The 17,369-nt window shown below is 43.8% G+C and overlaps 1 protein-coding gene across 6 annotated transcripts in view; it reads left to right on the plus strand.

The window, feature by feature from the left end:
- Positions 1–17,369, plus strand: part of LOC120028334 (SID1 transmembrane family member 2-like) — a 34,165-nt gene that overhangs the window by 8,460 nt on the left and 8,336 nt on the right. The window contains exons 2-19 of one of the 6 annotated variants that reach the window (XM_038973547.1): positions 2,923–3,047; positions 7,387–7,551; positions 7,908–7,953; positions 8,401–8,502; positions 11,180–11,263; positions 11,430–11,595; positions 11,879–11,972; positions 12,081–12,139; positions 12,384–12,395; positions 13,092–13,139; positions 13,651–13,725; positions 13,924–13,986; positions 14,415–14,533; positions 14,876–14,949; positions 15,174–15,240; positions 15,545–15,618; positions 15,721–15,844; positions 17,158–17,275. In XM_038973547.1, coding sequence (XP_038829475.1) covers positions 2,923–3,047; positions 7,387–7,551; positions 7,908–7,953; positions 8,401–8,502; positions 11,180–11,263; positions 11,430–11,595; positions 11,879–11,972; positions 12,081–12,139; positions 12,384–12,395; positions 13,092–13,139; positions 13,651–13,725; positions 13,924–13,986; positions 14,415–14,533; positions 14,876–14,949; positions 15,174–15,240; positions 15,545–15,618; positions 15,721–15,844; positions 17,158–17,275 — 1,615 coding nt within the window. Of the gene's footprint in view, positions 1–2,922; positions 3,048–7,386; positions 7,552–7,907; positions 7,954–8,400; positions 8,503–11,179; positions 11,264–11,429; positions 11,596–11,878; positions 12,002–12,080; positions 12,140–12,383; positions 12,396–13,091; positions 13,140–13,650; positions 13,726–13,923; positions 13,987–14,414; positions 14,534–14,875; positions 14,950–15,173; positions 15,241–15,544; positions 15,619–15,720; positions 15,845–17,157; positions 17,276–17,369 lie in introns of those variants that run through there. The other 5 variants (XM_038973548.1, XM_038973550.1, XM_038973549.1 and 2 more) reach the window with 5 other exon arrangements.

Here is a 17,369-nt window from a genome sequence, read left to right on the forward strand (position 1 = left end):
GCCTTGAACTCTAAATAAATCACAGACCGTGTCACCAGCAAAGCACCATCACACCACCTCCTCCATGCTTCACGGTGGGAACCACACATGCGGGGATCATCCGTTCACCTACTCTGCGTCTCACAAAGACACAGCGGTTGCAACAAAAAATCTCAAATTTGGACATATTTCCACCGGTCTAATGTACATTGCTCGTGTTTCTTGGCCCAAGCAAGTGTCTTCTTCTTATTGGTGTCCTTTTGTAGTGGTGTCTTTGCAGAAATTTGACCATGAAGGCCTGATTCATGCAGTCTACTCTGAACAGTTGATGTTGAGATGTTTCTGTTACGTGAACTGTGAAGCATTTATTTGGGCTGCAATCTGAGGTGCAGTTAATTCTAATTAATTTGTCCTCTGCAGCAGAGGTAACTCTGGGTCTTACTTTCCTGTGGCGTTCCTCATGAGAGCCAGTTTCATCATAGTGCTTGATGGTTTTTGTGACTGCACTTGAAACTTTCAAAGTTCTTGACATTTTCCGCATTGACTGACCTTCATGTCTTAAAGTAATGATGCACTTTTCACTTGTCTTTTCTCTTTGCTTATTTGAGCTGTTCTGGACATAATATGGACTTGGTCTTTTAACAAATAGGGCTATCTTCTGTATACCACCCCTACCTTGTCACAACACAACTGATTGGCTCAAACTCATAAGAAGGAAATAAATTCCACAAATGAACTTTTAACAAGGCAGACCTGTTAATTGAAATGCATTCCAGGTGACTACCTCATGAAGTTGGTTGAGAGAATGCCAAGAGTGTCAAAGCTGTCAGCAAGGCAAAGGGTGGCTACTTTGAAGAATCTCAAATATAAAATATATTTTGATTTGTTTTTACTTGCCACTATAGGGGGTGCTGTTTCGCATTAGCATAATTTCCTCTACAGATTAAACGGCTTCCTACTCAATTCTTGCTCGTACAATATGCATATTATTATTATTATTGGATAGAAAACACTCTCTAGTTTCTATAGCCGTTGGAATTTTGTCTCTGAGTGAAACAGAACTCAATCTACAGCACTTTTCATGATAGGGAGTCAGATTTCAGACATCTTGGCCCCTGATCTGGAGTCAGTTTAAAGGTCCGTGTAAATGCTATGGAGAAACAGACACTTCTTACGTCTTCCCCTGGATGTCAGTACGTGATGACGCTTTGAATGGAGTCGATTGCGCAATCAGGGGCTGTATAAAACAGCAAATACCGGAAGTAGCTTCCCTTTGCTGCCTGCGCCTGGCGCACGAAGGATGTCGGACTCGCCTCCTTCCAAGCTTTTGTTTAGCCAGTAATATTTCTCTGGTCATGTTTTTACTCGTTAGAGGTGTTAAAAACATCATAAGGTAGTTAATTTAAACCGTTTTATAGCAATTTATATCCGTTTAGTGCGATTTTGAGGCATTTATTTCTGAGACACTTTGAACCGCTGGGCACGTTTCCAGTTCATGCCGAACGTTAGTGGGCATTTCCACATGGCAAGAGGACAGCTTTCGACCAAAAGACGATTAGACCCAAGAAAGGATTCTTTGCCCAAGATTCTGATGGAAGAACAGCTCACAGTAAGAACAATTTATGATGATAAATCGTGTTTCTGTCGAAAAATGTTAAACGCTTATGCCGCCATTTTGTTTTGTATAGCTTCGCTTGGCGCAATCTGTATTGAAAAGTAAGGATAATTTAAAAAATGTAAATCAGCGATTGCATTAAGAACTAATTTGTCTTTCGATTCCTGTCAACCCTGTATTTTTTAGTCAAGTATATGATTAGCTTTTGATTAAACTAGATCACTCAAAGATGGCGACCGACATTTCCAGGCTTGTTTTGCTACTATTTTCATTGTATAACCACGTTTTTTTATGGCTAAATATGCACATTTTCGAACAAACTCTATATGTATGTTGTAATATGATGTTACAGGAGTGTCATCGGAAGAATTCTGAGAAGGTTAGTGAAAAAATTAATATATTTTGGCGATGATAACGATATCGCTCTCTTTGGCTTGAATTCATGCTGGGGTAACGTTTGCATATGTGGTATGCTAATATAACGATTTATTGTGTTTTCGCCGTAAAACACTTAGAAAATCTGAAATGTTGTCTGAATTCACAAGATCTGTGTCTTTCCATTGCTATGTGCTGTGTATTTTTAAGAAATGTTTTATGATGAGTAAATTGGTAATACAAGTTGCTCTCTGTAGTAATTCTAGTCGCTTTGGTGAGATTTGTGATGGTGGCTGCAATGGCAAACTATGATTTATACCTGAAATATGCACATTTTTCTAACAAAACCTATCCTATACCATAAATATGTTATCAGACTGTCATCTGATGAGGTTTTTTCTTGGTTAGTGGCTATCAATATCTTAGTTTAGCCGAATTGGTGATAGCTACTGGTGGAGAGAAAAAATGGTGGACAAAGAAAAATGGTGTCTTTTGCTAACGTGTTTAGCTAATAGATTTACATATTGTGTCTTCCCTGTAAAACATTTTAAAAATCTGAAATGGTGGCTTTATTCACAAGATCTGTATCTTTCATTAGGTGTCTTGGACTTGTGATTTAATGATATTTAGATGCTACTATTTAATTGTGACGCTATGCTAGCGATGCTAATCAGTGTGGAGGGGGGTGGGGGGTGATCCCGGATCCGGGGTTGAGGCTCGTTAGAGGTTAACTCCATTTTTGGTAACTACGTGATTCCATAAGTGTTATTTCATAGGTTTGATGTCTTCACTATTATTCTACAATGTAGAAAATTGTACAAATACAGAAAACCCCTGGAATGAGTAGGTGTGTCCAAACTTTTGACTGGTACTGTATGTACTGTATGTCGTTTTACTTAGATACATTGCGTTTCTCTAACCCTCTCCCCCTCTCTCTCTCCCTGCCCTGGCAGACGGAGGGGGTCCGTGTGACTGTGGACGTACTGTCGGAGGGGGCAGAGAGCAGTCCCATCCTGTTTGTGGTCAGACAGAAGCAGGCTGTGCTGTCCTTCCAGGTCCCCCTCATACTGCGTGGACTGTGAGTAGCCTAACCTGCTGGCACACCTGAGGTGCGTTCAGCAGGGCACAATGTTGTGGAACGTTCAGACAGAAGCATTATGTTATTTTAAACAAACATGCATCTCTGACACGTAGAATAAGGACTCAAGTTGGCTCTAATCAAGACATTTCTATCGGCAACGTTCCGCAACGTTGTGCCCTACTGGCTGCAGCCCTGGCACATCCTGGTTCTGTCCCTCTGTTATATCACCAAACCATTTTATTATGTCAATATCCATTTGAGATGCACCTGGGCATTTTCAACTAGAGTGGAGGGGAAGCACGATAAGTGGTTATACTTTGGTATTAAATTGTTCAGTTCTGTCAAAGAAAACAACCTAAACCAACAGGCCATACAGTTGTGTAGCCTAGTCCTAGATGTTGTAGAGGTTTTGTTTCTCCTTGAGTGTATTTTTGCTGCGTCTCTCTTCATTATGTAGGCTAGATATATTGACTTATTCATGGTTGAAGATACAATGAGCTCCAAAAGTATTGGAACAGTGACACATTTTTTGTTTTTTTGGCTCTGTTCTCCAGCACTTTGGATTTGAAACAATACATTAAGTGCAGACTGTCAACTTTAATTTTTAAAGTAGTCAAAAGTTTAGTATTTGGTCCCATATTCCTAGCACGCAATGATGACATCAAGCTTGTGAGTCACAAGTTTGATGTCATCATTGTGTGCTAGGAATATGGGACCAAATACTAAACTTTTGACTACTTTAATACACATATAAGTGAATTTGTCCCAATACGTTGGTCCCCTAAAATGGAGGAACTATGTACAAGAAGTGCCGTAATTTCTAAACGGTTTACCCGATATGGATGGAATTACCCTCAAATTAAAGCTGACAGTCTGCACTTTAAGCTCATAGTCATTGTATCATTTCAGAGTGCTGGAGTATAGAGCCAAAACAACAACAAAATGTCACTGTCCCAATACTTTTGGAGCTCACTGTATTATAAACATTACACAGAGATGTGCAGGAGAAGTACTGAATGGGTCAACTGAAGGGAGTGGTGGCAGGGCAAGAAGACATACAAAGAAAAAGAAAACCCTGTGTCTGGCAGTTAGGAGTGTTGGGCCAGTAACAGAAAGGTTATTGTTTGAATCCCCGAGCCGACAAAGTAAAATCTGTCATTCTGCCCTTGAGCGAGGCAATTAACTCTAATTGCTCCAGAGTTGCCGTCAATAATGGCTGATCCCTGGCTGTGACCCCACTCTCCGAGGGTGTCTCGGGGGGAGTGGCATATGCAAAAATCACATTTCCATTTCACACCTGTACATACAGTGAAACAGGACTATATAAGCACCCCCTAATTATTATATGATATAGGTCTAAGTGTTTAGCCTGCAAGCAGAGCCTACTTGTTTTTTTATTATACAGTAGGCCAGGGTCTCCCGAACTCTGTCCTCGGGACTCGAAGTGGTGCACGTTTCGTTTTTTTCCCGAGCACTACACAGCTGATTCCAATAACCAACTCATCAGCATGCTTTGGTCATTTGAATTAGCTGTGTAGTGTTAGGGTAAAAACCAAAACGTCCCGAGGACCGAGTTTGGGAGACGCTACAGTAGCCTGTCTTTCATGGCTTAACATAATACATGGACTTGCGCAATACCAGAACACCCGTGTCATGTGGTAAAGCAATTTAGTTGAGAGCGAGTCATCGTTGAACATTGAACTTTCACTTCCACATAAACATAAAGCATAGGCCTCATTTCCCCATAGACACTAGCCATAATTACAGTACTTGCTAGGTTGTTGGATTTTGGGAAGTTGCAGCTTGTGCGTTTTTCTGTCATTTACACACAGTTTTTTGTTGACACAATTTGACAGGCCAATTCTCAGTTCCTTTCTCAGCAGGGGTTGTTCTTATCATCCTGACCGTATCATCATTTTCCCACCATAGGCACTGTTATGAGCTGTCTGCAATGGTCATGGTTAAGTTCAACCTTAAAATAGCTTAGGCTGTGTAATATGAATTGGCATCCTATTTTCTCTATGGACCCTGCTCAAAAGTAGTGCAATTATGGCACTGCATAGGGATTAGGGTGCAATTTTGGACGTGACCTAGTCTAATAAAGGCCTTTTATGTTCTATGAGCTCAAGTCTGTTATCATGATTTGTATATTGAGCTACCCTCTTGGCCAGGTCTCCCTTATAAAAGAGGTCATCTGGGGCCTCCCAGGTGCTGCAGCGGTCTAAGGCTCTGCATCACAGTGCTAGTGGCGTCACTACAGACCCACGTTCGATCCCACGCTGTGTCGCAACCGGGAAACCCATGAGGCGGCGCACAATCGACCCAGCGCCGTCCGGGTTAGGGGAGGGTTTGGCCGGCCGGAATGTCCTTGTCCCATTGCGCTCTAGCAAATCCTTGTGGCGGGCCAGGTGCATGCACGCTGACTTCGGTCGCCAGCTGTACGGTGTTTCCTCTGACACATTGGTGCGGCTGGCTTCCGGGTTAAGCGAGCAGTGTGTCAAGAAGCAGTGCGGCTTGGCAGGGTCATGTTTCGGAGGACGCACGGCTCTCGACATTTGCCTCCCCCGAGTCCCTACGGGAGTTGCAGCGTTGAGACAAGACAGTAACTATCAATTGGGTACCATGAAAAAAGGGGGGAAAAGTATGACATAAAATATGTATATACACTGCTCAAAAAAATAAAGGGAACACTTAAACAACACAATGTAACTCCAAGTCAATCACACTTCTGTGAAATCAAACTGTCCACTTAGGAAGCAACACTGATTGACAATAAATTTCACATGCTGTTGTGCAAATGGAATAGACAAAAGGTGGAAATTATAGGCAATTAGCAAGACACCCCCAATAAAGGAGTGGTTCTGCAGGTGGTGACCACAGACCACTTCTCAGTTCCTATGCTTCCTGGCTGATGTTTTGGTCACTTTTGAATGCTGGCGGTGCTTTCACTCTAGTGGTAGCATGAGACGGAGTCTACAACCCACACAAGTGGCTCAGGTAGTGCAGCTCATCCAGGATGGCACATCAATGCGAGCTGTGGCAAGAAGGTTTGCTGTGTCTGTCAGCGTAGTGTCCAGAGCATGGAGGCGCTACCAGGAGACTACCAGGAGTACATTCAGGAGACGTGGAGGAGGCCGTAGGAGGGCAACAACCCAGCAGCAGGACCGCTACCTCCGCCTTTGTGCAAGGAGGAGCACTGCCAGAGCCCTGCAAAATGACCTCCAGCAGGCCACAAATGTGCATGTGTCTGCTCAAACGGTCAGAAACAGACTCCATGAGGGTGGTATGAGGGCCCGACGTCCACAGGTGGGGGTTGTGCTTACAGCCCAACACCGTGCAGGACGTTTGGCATTTGCCAGAGAACACCAAGATTGGCAAATTCGCCACTGGCGCCCTGTGCTCTTCACAGATGAAAGCAGGTTCACACTGAGCACATGTGACAGACGTGACAGAGTCTGGAGACGCCGTGGAGAACGTTCTGCTGCCTGCAACATCCTCCAGCATGACCGGTTTGGCGGTGGGTCAGTCATGGTGTGGGGTGGCATTTCTTTGGGGGGCCGCACAGCCCTCCATGTGCTCGCCAGAGGTAGCCTGACTGCCATTAGGTACCGAGATGAGATCCTCAGACCCCTTGTGAGACCATATGCTGGTGCGGTTGGCCCTGGGTTCCTCCTAATGCAAGACAATGCTAGACCTCATGTGGCTGGAGTGTGTCAGCAGTTCCTGCAAGAGGAAGGCATTGATGCTATGGACTGGCCCGCCCGTTCCCCAGACCTGAATCCAATTGAGCACATCTGGGACATCATGTCTCGCTCCATCCACCAACGCCACTTTGCACCACAGACTGTCCAGGAGTTGGCGGATGCTTTAGTCCAGGTCTGGGAGAAGATCCCTCAGGAGACCATCCGCCACCTCATCAGGAGCATGCCCAGGCGTTGTAGGGAGGTCATACAGGCACGTGGAGGCCACACACACTACTGAGCCTCATTTTGACTTGTTTTAAGGACATTACATCAAAGTTGGATCAGCCTGTAGTGTGGTTTTCCACTTTAATTTTGAGTGTGACTCCAAATCCAGACCTCCATGGGTTGATAAATTATCAATGGAAATCACATTTTTGTGTGATTTTGTTGTCAGCACATTCAACTATGTAAAGAAAAAAATATTTAATAAGAATATTTCATTCATTCAGATCTAGGATGTGTTATTTTAGTGTTCCCTTTATTTTTTTGAGCAGTGTATATAGAGAAAATGGTCTTCTGGCCTCAATGGGACTTCCTGGATGAATAGAAATTAGTGGAGAAGTGCTATATCTTTGCTCCCCTCCCTGCCACAGGTACCAGAGGAAGTACCCCTATGCCCATGTGGGCCGAACGCTGTGCCAGCCCCCCACCCGCTCCCTCACCGAGACCCAGTACTTCTTTGTGGACGTGTCCACCCTGTCCAGCTTGGGCACCCACTACCAGCTGAGGATTAGCCGCGTTGACAGCTTCACCCTGCAGTGAGTCATTTTCATCCGGGATCATTACCTTCCTGCTAGCTAGCCGAGCGAATACATGATACCTGATATCTGGTTGTAGAACTACATGCCTTACACAGCCTCCCACAACAGTACATAGTCAATACTCTGAGTCATCATAGTTTATATCACTATTATGCTACTGTGCAGAGCTGGTCTAATTTGCATTGAACACTGCCTTCTTGCCTACACACGATCGTGACTGCCTATTTCTACAGCAAGCCAAGACACAACAGCATCACTCATAGAGTAGAGATGGCGTACTGTACAGTATGTGTGACCTGACTGGCTAATGTTATTGTTGAGTGTTTCTTGTCCTCTTGTCTTCTTCATTACAGTACAGACAAGAAGTTCAGCTTCACTGCTTCACCATCCCAACCCCAGGTGAGAAACATAGCCACTCACACTCATACACACGGGGAGACATACGCGCACAGGATATTTCTCGTAAAACCCTTATACTGTGGCCATGAGAGGTGTGTGGGTGGAGACGGTTGTCTAAGTCTAAAGGCCAGGGCCAAGAAGGTGATTGAGATTAAAGAAGGAATGTGTGTGTGTGATTTGTTGAGGTGTTGCGTAACAGATGTCGAGACGGAGACGGGAGGAAATATATACTGTTACATATTGTTACATCACACATGTTGTGCGTTTTGTATTCTATAGATTTGCCTTTCAAAACTGTAGATCTATCAACATAATAGAATAGTATTGTTAGGAAGTATGCGTTACATTTAAAAAAAAATAATAATAATAATAATCTGAATTATGACTTGTTCTGATAAATATGTGATCCTTTTTGTATAATTATAACTCCCAATTTTTCTCTCTTAGTACTTCAAATATGTGTTCCCTGACGGAGTGGACACGGTCATCGTCAAGGTCAACTCTGAGATGACCTTCCCGTGCTCTGTCATGTCCATCCAGGACATCCAGGTAAACTAACTTGACCAAACCTGTTCATTAGGCATCGGAGGTGGGACCAAGTCACTATTATTCCAGTCACAAGCAAGTCTTAAGTCACAAGGTCTGAGTTACAAATCGAGTCCAAAGTAGAACGGGTCAAGTCCAAGTCGTGCATTCTAAGAACGTGTCGAGTTATAAGTTTTCAAGTAAAAATAAAAAACAATCTGTACATGCAACGACTTTTTCAACGAGGAATCTTTGTCTATTTATCGAGGCTCCAGGACAGCCCTTTTCATTATGTTGTCTACAACATACCTTTATGTCATTGTAAAATAGGGACCTTGTGGCAGTCGTAAGGGCATGACATCAGCAGAAGCCAAGGCAGGTTGACATGCTCGGAGTGTAGATTTATTTACAGGTCTTGGTGATCCAATGGTGAAAGCGCCATATCATACAACATATACAAGTAGATTGACCAAATATACACCTGCAATAGCCCAAAAGAAATAGCCTCTGGACAGGTTAAGCCTGATACAATCTGAATGGACACAGGTAGAGGGCAAGACTGTACAGCCTCCCCTTGAGAAACCAAATGGAATCTGTCTAACAGGAGCTCCAACAGGTAGGCCTGCATAAATAATATAAACTTGGACCCCAGGACCATCATACAATTACCAAATTGGCAATTGCATCCAATAAACGGATTCTACAATGTAAAAGGCCATTTTCACATCCATTGGTACATTCCTCTTAATCAGACTTAATGATTATTAATGATATTTCAACACCATGTATACATGGAACAATCCTTTTACCTTATTCTACGTTCTCCAAAGCATGGAGCGCAGGCCACGTAGCCTATTTCTATATGCACTGAGGCGCACGCACCGCTATTACGCACAACCAGAATGACAGAGACTAATGGTGCTTTCAAGACAACTGGGAACTCAGGAAAAATACGAGGTCAAATCATGACATCAGTGATCTTCAGGTCTGGAAGTCGGAGCTCTAGAAAGAGGCCCGAGTTCCCGAGATGGAATCCTGAGTCGGGGCTCGTTTTTTCTCCGAGTTCCCAGTTGTCTTGAACGCACTGAAGTCGGAAGTCTGAGTTTTCAGAGTTTCCAGTTCCGAGTTCCCAGTTGTTTTGAACGCGGCAATAGGAAGACACAGAACTCTGACATAACCAGGGAAATATGAAGAAAGGGAACCATACATTTAATTAAATAAACAGAACTTCTACCACATGAGTCTTCTGAATGTTCATGTGCACCATAAACATCACGCCACTCAGAGGGTAAGAAATGGTTGGCTAAATGACAGTGTATTGTAGTCCTATCAAACATGAAACAGAAATGTCTACTTGTTGCAATAAACGGTACGGGGATGAAATGATGAAATGCTAGAAATTATTGTAGTATTAGATGGAAAATAGATTTACAACAGGGCCAATGCATGTGTGAAAGCAACAGCAAACATGTCAACAAGAGGAAAAAGCACTCTCCGCCGGCGGGAGTTTGAAGAGTGCAAGTGAAGAGCCACGCCAATGGTGCATCTTCACCACAGTAATAATACATTTTAACTCCAAATTCCAAATGCAAGCTTGAGTAAATGATCAATTTCAAGCAATTGTTACATACCAAAAGACCAGTAGGCCTATGCTAGTCATTGTTAGCCCATTGCTGATGAGCTTGCAAAGTAAACAGTTAATATTCTTGATAACCAAACTATTTTTGGAGCTGCATATTTATTATGGCAATCCTCTTCCTACATTTTAAGGTTTGCGCTGCACCCGATCCTATAGCTTGTACAGCAAATCAGCAATCTGTTTGCTAGCTCACCCGACCTGTGTTGATTGACAGTTTGCTGGTCCAATCAGAGTGCTGAGTGTGTGTTTCACTAGCCAATCTGTTGCAGGTTTTTTTGCAAGGGCGGTGCTGCGGGTAATGCCTTTGGCTGCGTGTGGAATAATCCACGTAGACTCTGTGCCACAAAATGAGTGACGGACAAAACATTACAAAATCTGGCCATATAAATTCAAGTAATCAGTCTCAAGTCAAAGTTGAGTCCTGAGTCTTGAGGCTCCAAGTCAAGTCTCAAGTTGTTTTATTTTATATCGAGTCATCATGTGACTCGAGTCCACAACTCGGAAGTAACTGAACTGAAACAGGGATGGACTGTTGAGAAACGCTCAAATAAACACTTATTTTAGTTTTCTGTGCAAAACGTTTTGCTATGGTGTACCCTAATGAATACGGACATGACTGTGGTCCCTCAGCATATTGTCTCCAATGGCTAGCCTCCGATATACCACACAAGGGCAGTGTTGAGTTCATTCTGAGCAACCCAGCAACCCCTAGACAGCTGTGAATGAACTTGTGAAATGCACTGGTTTTACCCGAAAGCAGTTTAAAGCTGTGAAAGAGAGGCGTTACTAAAACGCAATGTAAAGCTCTGTCAGGTGTGTTATCAGCTCACACTGGGGGGGGGGGGGGGGGGGGGGTCGCTGAAATGTAGGCCAATATAGAAATCTGCATTCCACACACTTGATGGGGAGTGAAGAGACGCATGTTGCCGTGGCAACCACATTAGCCCTGGCTGCACCTGTTCTTCGCTCAGGCAGACACACACACACACACACACACACACACACACACACACATACAGACACACTTGTTCCTCTCTGATTGCTAAATTCTGTGTTCATCAGTGCCCAGTGTATGACTTGGATAACAACGTGGCCTTCATTGGAATGTATCAAACCATGACCAAGACAGCTGCCATCACTGTCCAGGTAAAATACACACACACACTGGAGATATCAGGTAATTGATCAATAAATACATTTTTACAGCTCACTTGCCACAATGGACAACCATTTCATCAACTCTCTGTCTCTCTCTGTCTCTCTCTCTCTCTCTTGTTCCCCCTCTCCCCTTTTCTTATCTCGTGGCTCCCAGAGGAAGGACTTCCCTAGTAACAGTTTCTATGTGGTGGTGGTGGTGAAGACGGAGGACGAGGCATGTGGGGGTCCCCTGCGCTTCTACCCCCTCCGTCCAGATGAGCTCATCGATGCCGGCAACCGCAGTAAAACGCTGGACGTGGTCGTCTCGCCCGCTATCAGCTGTGAGTCACTCAGCCAGGCAGACCAAAGGACTTCAGCTCCATCAAACAGTACATCAATGTAGCAGAGAGAAATGTTACTGTCTGACTCTCTCTCTTTCTATTCGTCTCTGTTTCTCTCTAACATCTTCTCTCTATCTTTCTCTCTTCCTCTCTCCTTCCACGCTCTCTCTCTATCTCTCTCTCTCTATATCTCTATATCTATCTATCTATCTCTATATCTATATCTCTCTCTATATATATCTCTCTCTATATCTCTATCTATCTCTCTCTCTCTCCGTCTCAGCGGATGTGTACGTGATGGGCATGCTATTCTGCCTGGGCATCTTCCTCTCCTTCTACCTGCTCACCTTCCTGGTGGCCTGTGTGGAGAACAAGAGGTCTGTCGATCGCCCCACTGTCGTATACAGTAAGTACATCATTTCATACACGGTCATATAGAGGCTTTGGAACTCAAGTGTCTCTCTCTGGGTCTTTTCTCTGGTCAGGATGCACAGGAGGAGGGAGGGGCTTCTGAACCCAGCGGACATGTCGCCCGTGGAGACAGGTATCCCAGCAACCCACTACAATGGCACACTCCGTTCTATTTCTTTTTCAGAGGGGTGTACAGGGAAGAGGGGAGAGAACCAACTCTGTAACTCTGTATTTAAGGTTGAAAAATGAGTTGTAGAAGGAATGCGTACCATTTAATAGTTGCCCCATCAGACGAAGGATTACTGGTCTATTTCTCTTTAAGTTGTATTTTTGAATTTGTCTGTTTTTCTTTCTCCCCATGCTAAACTTTGGCTCAGCCTCTCTACTGGGTAAGAATGTTGGAGTAGTGATATATTGCCTGTGACTGAGCTTCTCCCACAGTTTCACACTACTTATTACCCTTCGTGCATGCTGTATAAATTATTACACCCACCTCACAGTCATTATCACCAGTATGATGTCATCCAGTGGAGGGATGACGGCTTATCATCTGGGTGGATGAGGAATCATCATCCTCATGCATGGCTAATTGGATTACCTGTCGGGGTCCATTCTGGAAGTGATTTCAATTTAAAATATGGAAAAACATTTGAAATAAATATATACTCCTCAGTTTATTGAGAAGTCATTGAAAATAGAAGCCCCTTTTTTCAATTATTGAATTGGAATTTCAGTTTACTTCCTGAGTTGCCTGACACAGCACTGTCCAGTGCAGTCACGAACACTTGTCCATGGTCATGCTTTGGATGAAATGATGGTTATGGTGGTTTGGTTCCAATGGGAGTCTGACTGAAAAGGACTTCTGTTTTCAATAGTCACTCTTCATCTCCCATTGGACTCACACCCTAGGGCACCCTTGCATTAACCCTTGCCTCACTTTTCAACCTCTGAACCCACAGGGCATGGTGTGTCCTCTCTAACTAACCATTCATCTAGATGCTGTGGTAGAGTGTAGACTACTAACTTCTATGGTGGCATGTGTTTGGTGTGTGTTTATGTGACATTATCTCTACCTGTTACCACAGGAAAGCCAGGTGTGACTCCAGTCTCCCCCTATGAATACGGCTCCTTTGGTGAGTGTGTGTGTGTGTGTGTGTGTGTGTGTGTGTGTGTGTGTGTGTGTGTGTGTGTGTGTGTGTGTGTGTGTGTGTGTGTGTGTGTGTGTGTGTGTGTGTGTGTGTGTGTGTGTGTGTGTGTGCTCATTTACTTTACAAGTGTGACGATATTTGAAACGTTTTGAGTGAAAATATTGTCAATCAATGTAGCTAACTGAGGATGACCGGGCTTTCACTGTTCTAGGTCTGTTGTGTGTCTCATTGCTTTGTTTCACATGAGTCTCCTCGTTAATGTGCACTCCTTCACTACTTCCCACGAATCTAAAAGCATTGGATTGGGGGAGTCACGGACTAGCTGCACTTTTCTCCATATTTCTTTTACCAGTCATTTCCTTTCAAATCAGTGAAGGGAAGTGAACAAGCGCACACTTTGGGAGGAAGGAAAGATAATTGGGACACAGCCAAAGTGAATACTTACACCACTTCAAGCACTCTTTAATGTTGTTTCTCTCTGCTATTGTTTCTACAGTGGACAACGCCAGCACGTTGAGCTCAGAGGCCATCACAGACAGCATAGCATCAGATGCCAACTACAGATACATGGGTATGGAGCAGGATGACTAAATACAGATGTATACACACACACACACACTCCGATGTGCAAATACACACAATGGGTCAACATGGCACAAAATCCGTCTTCAATTTATGTTGCACAGCATTTCACCACCAAACTGGCCCTTGATTGGAGGGCTGCGGAGTGCTCTTGTTTCTTATTGGTTTATCTGTGTTTGTTTATCAGGACAGGAGACTTTGAAACGCAGACCATTCCTAACTGCCATCCACCACGTAGCCATCCGCATTGGTGACCCTCACTGCCTTAGCCAGCCAGCCAATTGCATCCCTTCACTGTATAAATCAGCCACATGTCAATCACTTCAGAATATGTTCAAGATCTATATACCTTTTGATGTAATTTAATGCTCTGATGACCACAGATGGAGACCTCAACCAAAACGATCACATATGGTCAACGATCATGTTTGACTGTATGCAGAGATAATGATGGAATGTTGAGGATGACTTTAAATTATACATTTTGTAATTATAACGAATGCGTCATTGGCCAGAATCACCAATCTATTGAATACGTCCCAAATCATAAAAAAATTATCTTAAGCTGTAAAACCAATAAACTATCAAATTGAGAAATATAACCCTGAGTCACTGACAAACTTACTGTTTCCTCTCTCTCTTGCTCTCTCTCACTTTCTCTCCATCTCTCTCTCTCAGAGCGTTCATTGGAGAGCGTAGCGGGTCGTAGTCGACAGGAGTCTCTGAGCTCTATAGAGGAGGATGACTATGACACGTTGGCCGACATCGACTCGGACAAGAACATCGTCCGCACCAAGGTCTGACCCATCCCTCCTCCATTCCCCCCTCTACCTCTCCTTCATCCCTCCTCCATTCCCCCTCTACCTCTCCTCCATCCCTCATCCCTCCCTCCTCTACCTCTCCTCCCTCCCTCCTCTACCTCTCCTCCCTCTCTCCCTCCTCCCTCTCTCCCTCCTCTACCTCTCCTCCACCCCCCCTCTACCTCTCCTCTATTCTACCCCTCCTCCACACCCTCCTCCCTCCCTCCCTCCTCTACCTCTCCTCCCCTGTGCATCACTCAATATTATACTCATCTTCTGTTGTTTTTGTTTACTTTTTCCCTCCCAATGAAACTCTTGTGGTCGCTTGTCCTTTTGCAGAAGTACCTGTGTGTGTCGGACCTCGCTCGCAAAGACAAGAGGGTTCTGAGTAAAAAGTACCAGATCTACTTCTGGTGAGTGGGATGGAGAGTTTGCTCAAAATCTGTACATCAATGCTGGGTTTATGACCCTATGGCATCCTCCAGTCTATCAGTACTCTAGTCAAATGCATGATAACAATTAGCTAGTGATCAGTTGCCTCTTTGGATAGGAGAGTAGCTTTGTTTTGTATCAGTGGGATTAGCAATTGTACAACTGTCAGTGTCATGGCAGTTAATGTCAGTGTTGCTCTCCTCAGGAATATTGTCACCATAGGTGTGTTCTACGCCCTCCCTGTCATCCAGCTGGTCATCACTTATCAAACGGTACTGTGTGCTACCCTCACTCACACTCCAACTGCAGATTTACTACATTATTACAGAGTTATAGCTACATTATTACAGAGTTATAGCTACATTATTACAGAGTTATAGCTACATTATTACAGAGTTATAGCTACATTATTACAGAGTTATAGCTACATTATTACAGAGTTATAGCTACATTATTACAGAGTTATAACGTGTGCATTTGTCAAGGAATTGCCTTCGAGTGAGTAGATATGACTGTAGAATCCACACGTGGTGGGTGGCTAGTGTGTTGATGTTGACATGTTCCTGTCTCCTCCAGGTTGTCAACGTGACAGGAAATCAGGACATCTGCTACTACAACTTCCTGTGTGCACACCCCCTGGGGAATCTGAGGTGTGTGTGTGTGTGTCATAAGGGAAAAAACGCATATGGCTGTGCATGTAATGTATGACTTGTATCATTCATGACATCCATTCTCTACCCTCTGGTGTGCAGTGCCTTCAACAACATACTGAGTAACCTTGGTTACGTGATGCTGGGCCTCCTCTTCTTGCTCATCGTGCTGCAGAGAGACATCATCCACAGCAGAGCGCTGGACCGCAACGACCTCAACGCACTGGTGAGAGATCAAACTGAGACGGTGCTTTTGTATATTTTGGGGGGTATTTTGTATTTGTAATTGTTTTATTGACAGGTGTAGATTAGAGTATGTGACGGGTAGAAATCTGACGGGGATACAGTACAGAGTGTGAGAGTGGTGGACCTGGGGGATCGAACCGCTGCCTTTAGGGACAGTATGTGTTCCAAGGGTGGCAACACAAACCTCTAAACCAACCCCTGGTACAGGTAGGGTATTATAGCAGTGTGATAAACAATTAGAACATGAAATGAACACCCATGATGTTGACATGAGGGTTTTGTCCAGATTAGATTTCCTACACACTATGGAACGTTCCATATCAGTAACCAGGTTTCCATCCCAACTTTTTATGTGCGTAAAGTACAGGTCGTATAGAACATTTGACGACATGCCTGATGGAAACAGCAAATTTGTCAGTAAACTTTCCAAATGGCGACTAAACTAAATACGCTAGACAAGGTGGGTTTTGTGTAGGTAAAATTAATTATGCGAGAAATTGCGGGGAAACGCCTTTCTGCGCAAATATTGATAAAATAACCATCATATCGAGTCATGCAGTGATATGTTGTGTGTTCCTCCCACTATGATTAGGGAAAGCATGGGGTTTATTAGGCTACAGATTAAAGAAGTTATGAATTTCACCGGGTGGTGATTTAGCTTGAGGCTCCTTTCCAATATATGTCTTATTCTGGTGAAATGACGATCGATGCTTGACTGCCGTTTGACAAGTAAAAATTCTCGCTCTTTTGTCCATAAAATCTCATGTAGGCTATACCCGCACTGTTGGCTAGAGTGCTCGTGCCAAGACCATAATGGGCATAATTCCCTATATAACGTATTTTATTTAGTGACAAAACCATCAGTAGAGTTGAAAATGTGATGGAAACCCATTTAACTTGTATTTTTTATTCTGTACATTGGAATTTAAACGCATACTCCCAGGGTGATTTAATCAGAAGCACAATAAAGACAACGTTTCCATCTGAGTTGGATCTTTGTCAGGTCATACACCGCTGTGAAACACAGCTACTTAAATAACCTCTAGAGAAATGAACGTTGGCTGGTCATATGTTTCTCTTTTCTCTACAACATCACACAGCCTTTCTATCCACAAGTCCATTTGATGGAAACAGATCTCTGGTGGCAAAATGTGCATATTGTTTGTTTGTTTTTTTATGCACATTTTTGTATGTTTGCATGAAAATCTGTCACCAATTGGATGGAAACCAAGCTAGTGACAATGATATACTGTAATTCTGAGCCTCTGTCTCTCCCTCCCTCCCTGTATGCAGGAGTGTGGCATCCCTAAGCACTTTGGGCTGTTCTACGCCATGGGCACAGCTCTGATGATGGAGGGGCTGCTGAGTGCCTGCTACCACGTCTGCCCCAACTACACCAACTTCCAGTTCGGTGAGACTAAGAGACTAATGTCACGGTTGGATTATTGGGAGATCCGGAAGATACTGCAACACAAATCCTTAATAGATGGCTTTCTCAATCAGCT

The sequence above is a fragment of the Salvelinus namaycush genome, chromosome 34 (assembly GCF_016432855.1).
Source record: "Salvelinus namaycush isolate Seneca chromosome 34, SaNama_1.0, whole genome shotgun sequence".
NCBI lineage: Eukaryota > Metazoa > Chordata > Actinopteri > Salmoniformes > Salmonidae > Salvelinus > Salvelinus namaycush.